The sequence below is a fragment of the Rhinolophus hipposideros genome (assembly GCF_964194185.1).
Source record: "Rhinolophus hipposideros genome assembly, chromosome: X".
NCBI classification, from domain to species: domain Eukaryota; kingdom Metazoa; phylum Chordata; class Mammalia; order Chiroptera; family Rhinolophidae; genus Rhinolophus; species Rhinolophus hipposideros.
The window spans coordinates 36,239,749-36,254,765 of NC_138046.1; the positions used below are offsets into that span (position 1 = coordinate 36,239,749).

The 15,017-nt window shown below is 45.9% G+C and overlaps 1 protein-coding gene and 1 pseudogene across 3 annotated transcripts; both read right to left on the bottom strand.

Annotated features, from left to right (window-relative positions):
• Positions 1–3,700: 3,700 nt before the first annotated feature.
• Positions 3,701–4,503, bottom strand: LOC308494996 (ras GTPase-activating protein-binding protein 1-like; annotated as a pseudogene). Its single transcript has one exon. The product of its transcript is annotated as a ras GTPase-activating protein-binding protein 1-like (transcript).
• A 5,150-nt stretch (positions 4,504–9,653) lies between these two features.
• On the bottom strand, positions 9,654–11,763 carry SOWAHD (sosondowah ankyrin repeat domain family member D). Of its 2 annotated transcripts, none has more exons than XM_081043857.1 (2): positions 11,432–11,763; positions 9,654–11,254 (listed from the first exon to the last, which is right to left on the bottom strand). In XM_081043857.1, exon 2 carries the CDS (start codon positions 11,175–11,177, stop codon positions 10,227–10,229), a length of 951 nt encoding a protein of 316 aa, XP_080899983.1. In that variant the 5' UTR covers positions 11,178–11,254; positions 11,432–11,763; the 3' UTR covers positions 9,654–10,226. The 2 variants fall into 2 exon arrangements, with proteins under 2 accessions (XP_080899983.1, XP_080899984.1); XM_081043858.1 differs by having other exon boundaries at positions 11,450–11,733.
• Positions 11,764–15,017: the final 3,254 nt, after the last annotated feature.

Sequence of the window (15,017 nt, forward strand, 5' to 3'; positions counted from 1 at the left end):
AACCAAAATGTCCTTCAATAGATGAATGGATAAAGAAGTTGTGGTATATATACACAATGGGATACTATTCTGCGGCAAGAAAAGACGAAACAGGAACATTTTTGACAACATGGATGGATCTTGAGATTATAATGCTAAGCGAAATAAGTCAGGCAGAAAAAGCAGAGAACCATATGATTTCACTCATATGTGGTATATAAATTAAACACAACAAAAGAACAAGGCAAACAAATGAGAAACAAAAACTCTAGACACAGACAATAGTTTAGTGGTTACCAGAGGGTAAGGGAAGTAGGGGATGGGAGATGAGGGTAAGGAGGATCAAATATATGGTGATGGAAGGAGAACTGACTCTGGGTGGTGAACACACAATGGGATTTATAGATGATGTAATACAGAATTGTACACCTGAAATCTGTGTAATTTTACTAACAATTGTCACTCCAATAAATTTAAAAAAATTTTAAAAACCCCAAAAAACATATCTCACAGTTTAAATTTCACTGATAAAAACAGTTGTTGTTAGAATTGTTTTGTGTATCAAAAAAAAAAAAAAAACTGTACTAACACCTTTTATTCAGTTCTGGATAATACCAGCAAAAATCAAAATTGTCAATTTTTCCAATGGCAGTTTCTCCACACCAGAAGGTAGTCATGACTCTCAAAAAGGAAATAATTTGGATTTTTCCTGACCTAAACTCTTTATCAAGTCCTGTTTTCCTGAAAGTCTTTTGAAACATGTAGAAAATAAGTCAGAAGTATCCGAAATGAATGAAACATACCAAATGTTAGTAATAATGAAACACATTCCATTGGGGAAATGGCTATTTTTTTTTAATTAAAGTTTATTGGGTGCTTTATTGCAAACACTCTTAAGTCCCTAAAAATACTTTAGTGACACAAAAATCTAGCATATTCAGGCTGCCCTGTATTAGCAAATATCTTACAGATGTTGTTGGGTTCTGAGTAGTACGTATGTCTAATACATCACTACTAAAATAGATATTCCAATTGTAGCCCAATTTTTTTTCTGGATTATAGTATTAGAAACCTAACAGCCACTTACCAACATATTCCTTGTTATATTAGGAGGGAATTTACTGATTCCATTACAAAGAAAAAAAGGCAAAGAAAGGCAAAGAAAAAAAAAACACACTTCATCTTAGAACATCAGACTATACATTCCTTTCTAGTGTACATGGAACATTCTCAAGGATAGACCATATATTGGGACATAAAACTAGCCTCAGGAAATTTAAGAAGATTGAAATCATACCAAGCATATTCTCTGATCACAAGGCTTTGAAATTGAAATCAACTGCAAAAAGAAAGCATGAGAAATCTCAAATATGTGGAGATTAAATAGCACACTTTTAAAGAATGACTGGGTCAGAGATGAAATAAGAGGAGAGATCAAAAGATACATAGAAGGGCAACTGGTTAGCTCAGCTGGTGAGAGTGCAGTGCTCTTCACAACAAGGTTGCCAGTTTGATCCCTACATAGGCCACTGTGAGCTGCGCCCTCCACAACTAGATTGAATAACTACTTGACTTGGAGCTGATGGGTCCTGGAAAAACACACTTAAATAAATAAAAGTTAAAATAAGAAAGATATATAGAAACAAATGAGAATGAAAATACAGCCTATCAAAATTTGGAGGATGTAGCAAAAGCAGTTTTAAGAGGGAAATTTATATCATTACAAGCCTATCTCAAGAAACAAGAAAAAATCTCAGATAAATAACCTCATGTTACACATTAAAGAACTAGAAAAAGAAGAACAAATGAAACCCAAAGTCAGCAGAAGAAAGGAATAATAAAAATCAGAGCAGAACTAAATGAAATAGAGAACAAAAAGACAATAGAAAAACTGAATGCAACAAAGAGCTGGTTCTTTGTAAAGATTAATGAAATTGACAAACCCTTGGCTAGACTCACTAAGATAAAAAGAGAAAAGACACAAATAAGCAAAATCAGAAATGAAAGAGGGGAAGTTACCAAGGATGCCACAGAAATACAAAGGATCATGCAAGAATACTGTGAAGGACTATATGCCACACAATTCAATAACCTAGAAGAAATGGACAAGTTCTTAGAAACATATAGGCTTCCTAGGCTGAATCATGAAGAGCTGGAAAATCTAAGTAGATTGATCAACAATAAGGATATTGAATCAGTCATCTGAAGCCTCCAAAAGCAAAAATCGCGGTCCAGATGGCTTCACTAGTGAATTCTACCAAACCTTCAAAGAGGATCTAACCTGTCCTACTCAAACTCTTCCAAAAAATTGAAGAAGAGTCAGTACTCCCTAACTCACTTTATGAGGCCAACATTACCCTGATAACAAAACCTGGTAAGGATAACACAAAAAAAGAAAACTACAGACCAATATCTCTGTTGAATACTGATGCAAAATTCCTAAACAAAATTCTAACAAAGTGAATACAACAATGCATTGAAAAGATTATGCATCACGACCAAGTGGGGTTCATCCCCGGGGGCACAAGGATGGTTCAACAAACGCAAATCCAGCAATGTGATACATCACATAAACAAAATAAAGGACAAAAATCATATGATTATATCAATAGATGCAGAAAAACGTTTGACAAGAGACAAAATCCATTTATGATTAAAACACTTAATAAAATGGATATAGAAGGAAAGTACCTTAACATAATAAAGGCCATATATCACAAACGCTCAGTTGTATGAGGGTAAAGGGGATCAAATATAAGGTGACGGAAGGAGAACTGACTCTGGGTGGTGAACACACAATGTGATACATAGATGATGTGTTACAGAATTGTACACCTGAAACCTAGTAACCTTACTAACAATGGTCACCCCAATAAAAAGTTTTATCCTCATCTACCCTTATCTACTACCCTCCCTGCCCCCTTACCCTCTGGTAACCACTAAACTATTGTCTGTGTTTATGAGTTTTTGTTTCTTCATTTGTTTATCTTGTTCCTCCTGAAAACAACAAAGGAAATTATTATTTAAAAAAAAATCCAGTCTGTATATGCAAAGTAAAGCAAGGAAATTAAGTTGTTTCTTTTCTTCTCTAAAAATCCATTTTTCCTAAAATATCATTCCACAAAATTGTAAGTGAAGAACTAAAAGGTGAGGAGAGGGAAGAGATGGGGAGGGAATACATCCTTAACACAAAAAGTAAAATTGTACAAACTTAAGCAGTTTATAGATCAGGGTCATACTGCAAGATACCAAAGTGTGGTTGAAGAAATTCACCATTCTGCAAGTGTGGGGGTTGGTACTGCTGCATGGAGATCAGTGAAGAGCAATTCACTGCCTTGGAGCAATTTCCCTTCCCATTCCAAATCCTCGTTTCTGCACCATGCCTTCGAGGGGAGGGCCTCTCATTCCACCACACAGCCCACCTGGAGGGCCTCCAGGTTCCTGCAAGCAGGTATCTTGCAGTTCTCCTTCCTGGGCAGCTCGAGTTTTCTTCTCTTCCACATACAGATGGACCTCACCTCTGACCATGAGAGGCCTGTTGCTAATGACCTTCTGAACAGGCTCAGAATCATCAAACATGACAAAAACAAAATTGGGTAATTTCCCACATCTGTTTATGTGCCGCTGAACCACATTCCCGTTTGAAATAAATCCTTAAGCTCTGATTTATCCACCTCATGAGGTAAATTGCCAATGAAGAGTGGGTGACTGTCAGGGTGTATCACATTTCATCAGGGTTCAACATCATCTTGCTCTGCACTGTCTGAATTATGTCTGTAGCTGCTGGGGAAGAACTCTTCTGGGCATCCTCAGGGAAGTTTCTTCCAATATTAGCTCAGATTTCAGATTGCCTCTTGGATTTCAGATACAGGTTCTTGCTCTGGTTCTGGTTCAGGATCAGCCTCTGGTTCAGCAACAGGTTCTTCTAAATGTTCTTCCAAGTCATTTTTGACAGTCTGATCATAGAAAGTTCCAGAATCATCAGGTACAACCTCAGGTGTTTGCTGTCTTTCTTCAGGTTACTTTACTTCGTCCTCAGATTCCTCCTGAGGTTCAGTGGCAAAGCTACCGAGGACCTCATCTTGGTATCTGAACATATCATTGTCAATGTAGTACTTATTTGCAACCGAGTCCTCAGGAGCAAGGACAAATGTCTGCATGAATCTCCTCAAAACCTGGTTGTTTTTAGAGAGGAACCCCATCACCTGGACCATCACATCATCATTCGGAGTGGCATGCGCATCAACATGGTGAATGTTAGTGTGGCTATTGGTGAAGTTTTGTGATATCACTTTACTATGGATTTCCTTCTATCCATAGACTGCATCTGCTGGCTTTCCATTTGAATCCAGTTCCCCATCAACATAAGAAGAGTTCTTTCCATAAAATCTTTGTAGCATGTCTGGGGCCTGGTTCAGCAGTGTGTAATGCTGTCTCACACAAATTCCCACCCAACCAGCAGGGGACTAGGCTTGTACGTACAATTTATTTGGTCAATTCAACTGTCTGTATGCCTCTGACCATGCCATTCTACTGCTGAGCCTCCGAGTCCACTATAAAATGAGGAAAATCATTGTACTTACTTCATTGGGTCATTGTAGGAGTAAATGAGAGGCACACAAGTTGTTTAGCACAGTGCTGTGTGGCTGAGTGGGAGAGGAACGAGCTTTGCTCCACAGCACCGCAGAAAGCAAACACCCCTCATGCAACTGCTGTGCCAGACTTTCCTTGTTTTTGATGACTTTGACAGTTTTGAGAAGTACTGGTCAATATTGAATTTTGTTTGATGTTTTTCTCATGATTAGACTGAGGTTATAAGTTTTGAGGAGGAAGATCACAGAGGTAAATGTCATTCTTATCAGATCATATCAAGGGTACATACTATCAACATGATTTATCACCGCTAATATTGACCTTGATCACCTGGCTAAAGGAGTCGTGGTCAGGTTTCTCCACTATAAAGGTACTCATTCTTCTCCCTTCCCAACTGTACTCTTTGGAAGGAAGTTACAATGTGTAGCTCCTTCTTAATAGGCAGGGAGTTACGCTCCTCCTCTTTAACAGAAGAGTATCTCCATAAATTATTTGGAATTTTTCTGCATGTGAGATTTGTCTCTTCTTCCCTATTTGTTTGTTTATTCTATCATTTCTTTATATCAAAATTAAATTATGGATATTTATTTTATACTTTCTGTTATAATTCAATACTTCCCCAGACCTAGGCTCAGCAATTTCTCCAAGTAACCAAGGAACTTTGGTTCCTTTTTATTAGGAGCCAAGATCTGGGCACTAGGTGTGTTCCATCTAAATAAACTTTAATCTGATCACAAACTTATCATCTTGGTGTAACATGGTTGCTTTTTGTATGAGTCAAAGTTCAACCAGAGAGGCAAGACCAGTCGGAGATATATGTTAAGAGATTTATTGCAAGGAATTGGCTTCTGCAATGGTGGGGCCAGATTAGGCAAATTGGGAACTTATAGGGCAGGCCTTCAGGAAGGGCAGACAGGACCTCCCAGGTGTGGGCTGCCCACAGGTGGGACTGTAGCCTAGCCAAGTTGACATATCTTTTTTTGCTTGTGCTTTTGAGGTCAAATCTGTGATTCCATTGCCAATCAACACCTATTTTTTTGAGCAGCTTCCATTTACCAGAAACTAGGGATTCTATGGTGAATAAGACAGACTTGGTCCCTGCCCTCATGGAATTTAAGTCTAGTGGGGGCAGGGGAGATATTAATCTAATAACTCCTTGAATAATTTTTCAAGTGTGACAAAGGCTATCAAAAGGAGCAGAATGAGTGAGGTGCTAACCTAGCCTGAGGGGAAAGGAAGGCTTCCCCAAGGTGATGACATTTAAACTGATATCTGAAGAATGAGTGGGAGTGGGCCAGGTGAATGGGGCAAAGAATAGAGGGAGGAGTGTTTCTGGAGAGGGAACAGTATGTAGGAATCCTAGAATTCAGAAGAACATGGCTGTTTCAAGGAACAGCAAGGATGACTGTGTGGCTGCAGCACAATGAAGACGGGTGAGTAGAGAAGGGATGAAATGATTTAGGGAGAAAATGTAGAGTGAAAAGAAAGTTTCTGGGACTTCAGCCTGGTAAACACCAGCAACTAAAGCCATAGGAGTTCATGGAAGACTAGAGAAGAGAATTTCAAGGTGGAAGAAGTAGCCAACTTTGACCAATGAGGTCAAGAAGTAAACTAAGATAAGGACTTGCATTTGGCTGATGAGAGGTCATCATCGGAGACCTTTGAGGAAGCAATTGTGCTGGCATGATGGAGACAGAAATCAGAATGCGGATTATTGAGGAGTGATTAAGAGGTGGGGAAATGGGAAGTGAGGAAAGAGAGGAGACCTCTCTGAGAGACCTCTCTGTGACTTTCTTGGCTGTGAAGAGAGTCACAAGATTGGGCCGGAAGGCTGGGGGTGACTTGAGTCTGTTTGTCACTTAAAGGGCTTTGCTCGTAGTAGGCACTCAATAAATGTTATTGCACTAAACTAAACTGAGGGTGAGCTTGAAGACACAGGAGAGGGACAATTGATGGAATAAGGCTCTGGGAGAAGATAGGTTTGAGAGCATAAGTTAAAGTTTGAAAGGAGACAGGCATGCTTCTTTGTTAAAATGAACAGAAAGAGTGAAGACACAGAGGCTGGGTGTGGAACGTGGGGTATGTTGGGTTGGATGGGAGGAAGACATTTCCAGATAATGTGGTCAGGAGATAAAGGACTTGTATACTTTTATTCTCTTCAGAGGATTTCACATTTAGCTCTGACTCGTTTATGATGTTATCTAGAAACAGTATCTAACCTATTTAATATTTTATAGGCACTTACTTGTTAAGTTGCTGCTTTTACTTCTTTTGTGGGCTGAGAACAAGGTAAGGCACCTCAATACAATTATGTCTAAAGTAAAAGAATGTAGATTGTGAAGAACATCAATCCGAGGAACCAACAGGGCCTTTGAGAAACAGCCACTCATCTGGCACAGATAAAATAACTTGCAATCAATGTGGACACATTTTAGAGATGGGATAATACTGTACAGGTGACCACAAAATTCCTCCTGGACTAGGCCAGCAGATAAAATAGTTACACTCACAAGAGTCTGTGGAGCACCTTTCAATTTTTCCAAACAACAGCTGTCATTTCCTATTTCCTTTGTGTCCTGCAGCATTTAAGACGTTACACATATAGTATCTCCAATCCTCAGGAGAACCCTGCAAGGGAGATTGTATTGTTCCCATTTTGGTGATGAGGAAATGGCAATTCAGAGGTGAATGATTTGCTTAAGGTCACTAGTCAGTAGTTTTGAATTTTGCTCCAGGGGCCGCTGGGTAGGGGGTGGGGAGGTCCCAACCCAGCTTCCACCTGACCAGCACTGCTTTTGTTAGTTATACACATGGGGCTCCGAGGTAAGCTTCATTAGAGCAAAGGCTATGGAGAAGAAACAAATGTTCGAAAACTACTGCCCTCCATAGGGGTCTTTGAACTTCTCAGGTGAAGAATGACTTTTCTTGAAGAGTTTCTCCAGAAATGCTTTCCTTGTGTGATGTGTTTTTCCCCAGTTGTCTCTGCTGGCACATCCATCCTCCATGTGACTGGCAGAGTGGTGTTACTCCTTTGCTTGGAAACCTTTTATCGCTCCCAGCTTCCTTTAAGTGAAAATCAAGAGTCCTCTTTTAGCATGACCTATGAGACCCTTAGTGATCTGGACTCCCACCTACTTCTCTAGCTTTGCCATTAATTACTATCTCGCTCCCACCTTTCCGCCAAACCGGCTGACTTATATTTCCTGATACTTGCTGTGCTCACCCATACATACTCTAGTGGCTCTGCCAGGAGGCCCCTCCCACCTCGCCAGTGACTATCTCCCACTCACCTGGTGCTTCAGGTCAGGAATTATCTTCCTCCCTGAAAGCCCTTCCTGCACCTTGCAGCTTGGGTCAGGCCCTACCCTCTGTGCAGCACCCCTCCCCCCCATGTTTACCAGCCACATCCCAGCTTTGGTCTCCTTTTCTTGTCCCAAAGCTCCATTAGAATGCAGATTTGCATTATCTGCTTAACTCTGTTTTGCTCCCCTGGAAAGAAGTTTCTCAGAGAAATTTGTTCTCTTGGTGTAAGCATACCACTCTTGCCTCGAAGAGCATACCAGAAATGCCAATGGCTTGATGTTAGGTATGGAGAGTTTTCTGCATGGGAGTTTGTCCCCTGCAGCCAAACCTCAATTTCACATGGAGGAGGTAGGCTAGGCAATATCACATGATGAGAAAAATCTGTGGGGAAGAATAGCTGACTACGGGAAAAATTATGAAAGTTGCTCTCAAACCTTCCAGCTGACTTGGTTTTCATTTTGGAGAGCAAGGCGGATGCTGGTTGCAGGTCCCCAAATCTGCTAATAGTTAAGATGCTTAGGTTCAAAGTTTGTCTATGAAAAGGGGACAACTATTATAAGTGTGCCTTGAATGTTAGGCAAAGGTGCACACCAATCTTCCCTCCAAGCCAGAAGCCTGCTGATTTAGCCATGTGGCAGGAAGGCCCTGCCATGACAGCCTTCACCAAGCCCAACTCTCCTTGGCAGCTGTCAAAACGGAGGTTGTGGAGCAGAAATCGCCATCCTGGATCAGTTAACCAATTTGTATCTATAAAATGGGCACAAAAGGTGGAGAGGGGTTAGGCCAGCTGCTGATACCAAATGCCAGAAGCTAGGAACTGCTCACCCTCTTCCCTTCAAACATCAAAATTCATTTAGAAGAAGAAAAAGGAAATTCTAAATTACACTGTATAAATGTGTTTAAGGTGTATTTCCTAGAGACCTGGAACAGGTTGAAAACATCAGTATGAAGGGGTTGGATCATTTCATGGATGAGAAGAAAATAATGGGTTATTAAGGGAAGGTGGGATCATTTGGGGGTACAGAGGAAGTAATAAAAGAGGGTAAACAGGTTGGCCAAGCAGAGATGGAAATCAGGATGGATAGGCTCAAGGTGGTGTTTCTGTGTTCTGTGATGACTCAGTTTCTCCCTGGTGTTCAAGGACTGTGATGGGAGGGCTGGGGACACAACAGTCCATTGCAAGGGCGATCCAAGCCTCCAGGGATGCAGCACTACTTTCAAAATATACTGTTCTCTAAGGCAGCATGGAATTCTAGCCTCCAACTGCACTTCCCTACTTTCAGCTCTACGTCTAAATAGGTACAACTTTCCAAACTACAACTTATATATTAAATGTAACTTAAAAACCCAGTGCTGATGCTTAAAGCCCTATCTTGGAAAATAGTGCCAGTGAGTGTGTCTCATTGGTGGGCAGAAGTCCAGGTAAATGACATGAATCACCACAAAATATCAGATAGATACATTAGGAAGCTTTTCCCTTTTACCTGCTCTCTGCCCGGTACAGACAACTACTCTAGGAGGAAACTTGTGCAAGAGGCCAGACCTAGATGCTCAAGAGCCCAGTAGATAAGTAAATTGTGGGTCTCTACTCAGAGCCAAGGTGAAAGTAGCTCCTTCAGTGCACATCTCTGCCATTTGTTCTGAGAATGAGGTCCAGAGCCTGCCCTGGATCACTAGGTTATAGCCATGGGTGGGTGACCTCTTCCCTGCAAACTTAAGAAGCTTCCCCCTAGGTGGTGAATGAAAAAAAAAGTAACACAAAGGACAGCTTTGTCATGTGAAAGGAAAACAAAATTCCACTTTAATATGCTTAAGAAGTCATCCGCATTACATTAGAAAAGGTACTGGTAAGGCCTGGTTGCCTCAGGAGCAGCGTGCCAGGGGTTGACTATGGCAGCACAAAATGACCCTTAATAACCAAGTGAAGCCTGAAGTTAGGCGCTTCCTCTTCATCAGTGGTTTACAGTCTTAACTCATTTTTCTAGCAAATGTTTCCTAATAAACCCAGAGCTTCCACCTGCTCAGAAATGGCTACTGGAAGCTTAACTTTCCCTCCCCCAAGCAGGACCACGCTTCTGCTCCTAACTCCTTTTGGGATTCGGAGCCAGGACAGCTTAGTCTTTGCTCCCTCTGGGTTAGGGGGGCCCTGGTCCCCGGGTCTCCTGGCCAGTGGCTGCAGGAGACCTGTGACAGGTACCTGAGACAGACCCCCGCGGTGATCTGCTCGTGGAAGGCCCGGTGCACTCGGCCGCGTCCAAGGTACTGCCTCATCGGTGGGACCCGGGACAACCAAGGACCGAGGTCTCGCTATAGTCTCGCAGTCCCTCCGCGCTCATCAGCCTAAGTCTCCCTCAACGGTCCTTGAAGAAGGGGAACATTTGGCGAAAAAAGCCTTGAACTTGCGCTACCCGGCTGCCGGTGGAATCCTTCTTGCGGGGCAACGCCGCTGCTCTAGCTGTTGTCTCCATGGCCGTCGCACCCACTGTGCTCTGAGTCTTTCGCAGCGTCCACGCGGCGGCGCCGCTGCTGTTGTTGTTGGCGTTGTTCCGCTCGCTGCCGCCCGCCGTCTCCCAGTCCTCGGCCCCCGACAGCTCCCGCAGGCTCCGGGGCGCGTCGGGCCGCAGGTAGTGACAGGCCCGGTGGCCGCTGTGGTCGCGGCGCGTGGGGTCAGCCCCCAAGGCGCCCACCAGCACCTTGATGACCAGGTCGTGGCCCTGCTGGGCCGCCAGGTGAAGGGGCGTGAGGCCGCCGCTCCCTGGGGCGCTCACTTCGAGCCGCAGTCCCCGGCTCTGGGCGAAGTTGTGCGCCAGGATGAGCTCCTCGTGGCGCCCGTGCTTGGCCAGCCAGTGCAGCACCGAGTAGCCAGTGATCGGGTCACTCCGCAGCAGCAGCCCTGGCTCCGCTTCCAGCAGCTCCCGCAGCTCCTCAAAGCGGCCCTCGGCGGCTGCCAGTATCCACGCGTGCTCCCGGGGCTCCAGGCACAGCCTGCTGGCGCCCGCTCCGTTCGGCCCACCCGGGGACTGCTCCACGCGCTCCTCTGACAGCCACCCGGCGGAAGCCGCCCCTTGTAGCCCCAGCAACTCCCTCAGCACTCCCCGCCGGCGCCCCGAGCCCACTCCCGAGAGCGTCAGCGAGCCGTGGAAGGGGGGCTCCCGGGAGGCGGCGGCGCTTCCCGGGTACCTGCCCAGGCTGCCGGCGTCCACTCTAGAGGGGCGGGGCTGCGGGGCGCTCCGCAGGCTCAGCGCGTTCCTTGTCAGGGAGGCCCTGGGCGCCGGGGTCGCGGCCCCTCTGGGCTCAGCCATGGTCCTGCAGCTCCGCCGCGGTCCCCGTGTCCAGCGTTCGCGGCCCTTCCCGGGCCCCACCGGGAGAGGAACTGGCACTGGCGTTGGGGAAGGAAGCGTCTTGAGCAATTGGGCTCGGAGGGAGGGAGGGAGCAAATGAGGGGAGGGGAGGGAAGCAATGAGTGAGCTAGCAGAGGGAGGGCCGCAGCAAGGGCGTGGGAGCGTGGAGGGGTGGGAGCTCTGGCGGAGTCCCAAGGCAAGCCCCTGTCCCGCACCCAGGGTACCGCCGCCACCTCCGCTCCCGGGATCGCGGACCGCCCCGCGTCAAACGACCAGGTGAGCTGGGTAGCCCTGCTTCCCGGCCGCCGCGGGCAGAGGAGGGGCGGGCGCCAGAGAGGGCTGCAGGCGGGCCCAGAGCGTCGCCCGGAGCAGCCCTGCTGCCCCAGCAGCCGTTCTCGACATCCCTGCAGCAGCTGGGGTGAAGAGGCTCGAGAGCGCCCCCTCCCCGGCGGGCTGAGCTCGGCTGCCAGCCAAAGCCTCTCGGAGCGAGAGCCTGGAGTTCCAGGGCGCTCGCTCCCCTCCCCCTTCCTTAGCCGTCCCTCTTATCTCCTCAGGAGTCTCCCTGCACTTTGTCCCGGAGCCGCCTTTGTGTCGCGCCTAGCATTTACTGAAGCGGCCGGCTGCCCGTTGTGACGCGGGTTCGCCTCCTCTGCCCTTTGTGCCGTCTGGACCCTTCCGTGGAGTCCCGAGCTACGCTGGTTTGCTGCAGAGAAACCCGAGACAAGAGCCCAGGCAGAAGCCCTGCCTGGGAACCGAATAGGGGTATTCCCCTGCCTCCCCGCAGGTCCCTGCTCCGCCCTCTTCTCCCCTCTTTAACTTCTAGGTTGGCTTGAAGAAGCAGGTGCACGTGAATCTGAGTTAGCCCTCTTCAGAGATGTCTCCCTCGGGGACATGGTGATTTCTGTGAATTCAGAGCTGAGGGGCTTTTAAAGAGGAAGATATTTTACCTTTTTACTCCTAACGCTGGCCTCCTCTTTGCTAGTTCCTTCCCTCAATAAATGGTAGATTTTGCCTCCTGCCCTCCTCACTCCCCTGTTAGTGAGTTCAGTCAATAAGCAACCTGGAGCCATAAAAGGTTCTTGAGCCAGAGAGGGACAGCCATAATTAACAGTGGTGTTTAGGAAGATGATTCTGGGAGAAGCAGTGGCAGAAAGCCAGGAGGCTGTTCCAATAGTCTAGGCCAGAGGAGATAGGGGCTTAGGCCAAGCCAGCCCACTCTAGTGGGCCCAGATAGGTGTGATGGAAGGAATCAGAGGCTTTTTCTCCTTGGCCCTCAAATATTTGGGATCAGCCCTAAATATCTCAAGCTTTCCTTCATGACAGACTATGCATTTGTAATCCATTTTTGAACATTTACTATGTGCCTGGCACTGTAATAGATGATTTATATATGTTAACACAGTTTGAAGAGAAGTTAGGCCACTTACCCAAGGTCACCCATCAGGAAGTGGCAGAGCAGGTCTGTGTGACACCATAGCCTTTGTTCTGGCACAGAGGAACTGCATTCAGGCCAGGCTTATGGAATGCAAATCACTCACACAAGCCCCAAGTTCCAGCCAAAGGGATAGACTTGTCCTAACCTGAGCATATCTTGGACTTGACTAGGACATCCACCTAGAATGTCCTCCCTTACAGCTTCTGTCTAGTGAAGTTCTTTTCCCTGTCCTTCAAGGTTGGCCTCAGTTTCTACCTTTTCCAGTAAGCCACCTCTGATTACCCCAGCCCAGAGTAATCCCTCTCCTCCCTCCAATCATTTATTTGTATTGCTCCTTTGGCACCTGGCACAGACTGCCTTGTGTTGTATTTCTCTCCTTAATTAAACTCTACACTCTGATTACTGTTATACTATCCTTGTGCACCTACTAGGTGTGTGAGAAATATCTGTTACCTTGTTCTGGGTTGGCAGCCTGGGAAAATGTGATTGTGTGTATATGTAATGGGGGCATTTTATGTTTGTGTCTGGGGGTGTGTCTGCAGCCAGAACCTTGATGCTCACTCCCACATTTCTGCCTCAGATTGAATCTGCCCGACACCAAAAGCAACTCATAGATTTGATCAATTCATTAAAAAAATAATAGTGATCAAGTGGTTCATTCACGGAGCCCACTAGCCAAAGCTACCCCCTGGTCTTTGCTAACTCCTCAGAGGCAAAGGCCAGGCCCAGGCCCAGAGTGGGCCCCAAGCTTTCAGGCTTTTATTTTCAAAATGAACCACGACTGACAAGCAGTTACTTCCGTTGCTCTGGAAACTCCCCTCCGAAACCCCAAATCTGTAAACACCAAACCACACACATGCACACACACTTCCAGAATATGCAAACAGCTGCAGCAATATTTTTTTTAAATCAAAATGCCAACATGGAGACTGCAGGATTGAAGAATGTTTGGACTAGTTTCCTCACCACTAAGCAGGCAATTCCTTTCCCTATCAGCACTAATAATATCTCTGGTTCCAGTTCAAAGACTGCAAATGCAGTAACCTGACCAGTGCCACAGACCCATGATGCACGTGCCCTTGCTTAACTCTGTTGCCAGAGACTAAAGCCACAGTGCCTCCCTAAGAACTCATTTAATCTTTACTTAGCAAGTGCTTTCTATCCTAGGTCACCAGCTGCATGCACGGTTCCCCAGAATCCCAGCACCCATCTCTATTTCAGTAGAGAGGGTCTCTGGGAGTGTGGGGGGGTTGCAGATAGAGGGATCAGAAATCGGAATGGATAGTACCAACCCTCCTAAAACGAAGATGCCAGTCACCTGAGGCAACTGCTCTCCTTTAAGGGAGAGGGGCAAAAATCCCTCAAGCCCTGGGAAACAGCCTCCCCCAAAATTAGATGTAGGGTGAGTATTTGCATTTGAGATGGTGGTACCTGGTGTCTTTTACAAACAGCAGCCTCTCTAATGTATTTATAGGTATGTTTACAGACCCTGGACTATTTAAACTAGAAGAGACCTTAATGCCTCATTGGTCATTTCTTCATTTTCCAGAGAAGGTGGCTCAGGTGGTTAAAGCTCCATGCTCCTAACTCCGAAGGCTGCTGGTTCAATTCCCACATGGGCCAGTGGGCTCTCAACCACAAGGTTGCCAGTTCAATTCCTCGATTCCCACAAGGGATGGTGGGCTCCGCCCCCTGCAACTAAGATTGAACCCAGTACCTTGAGCTGAGCTGCCACTGAGCTCCCAGATGGCTCAGTTGGTTGGAGCGCATCCTCTCAACTACAAGGTTGCCAGTTCGATTCCTCGACTCCCGCAATGGATGGTGGGCTGTGCCCCCTGCAACTAGCAAAGGCAACTGGACCTGGAGCTGAGCTGCGCCCTCCACAACTAAGACTGAAAGGACAACTTGAAGCTGAACGACACCCTCCACAACTAAGATTGAAAGGACAACAACTTGACTTGGAAAAAAGGCCTGGAAGTACACACTGTTCACCAATAAAGTCCTGTTCCCCTTCCCCAATAAAATCTAAAAATATGTATATATTGTCAGAGAGAGTGGCAAGAGGCAGATGAACTTAAAGCTGAACTGTTGGGCATACATTGAAAATCAATATCAATTAAGAGAGAGCGGCTCAAAAATCTTATTGGAAGTCAATGGGAATACATTGTTCTACAAAAAATTAATTTTCATGCAGCTTTTCAAAACATGCACCTGAGGAGAAGCCAAAGGCACATGTCTCCGGCTATCAGTGGAGTTTGCCAGTGGGGCTTATGGATCCAGAAAAATCCACAGACGCAAACAGGTGAGAGGTGTTTTCAAGCAGGTGAGAGGTGTTCACAAGCTACCATAACCCTCGCTGATGGAGG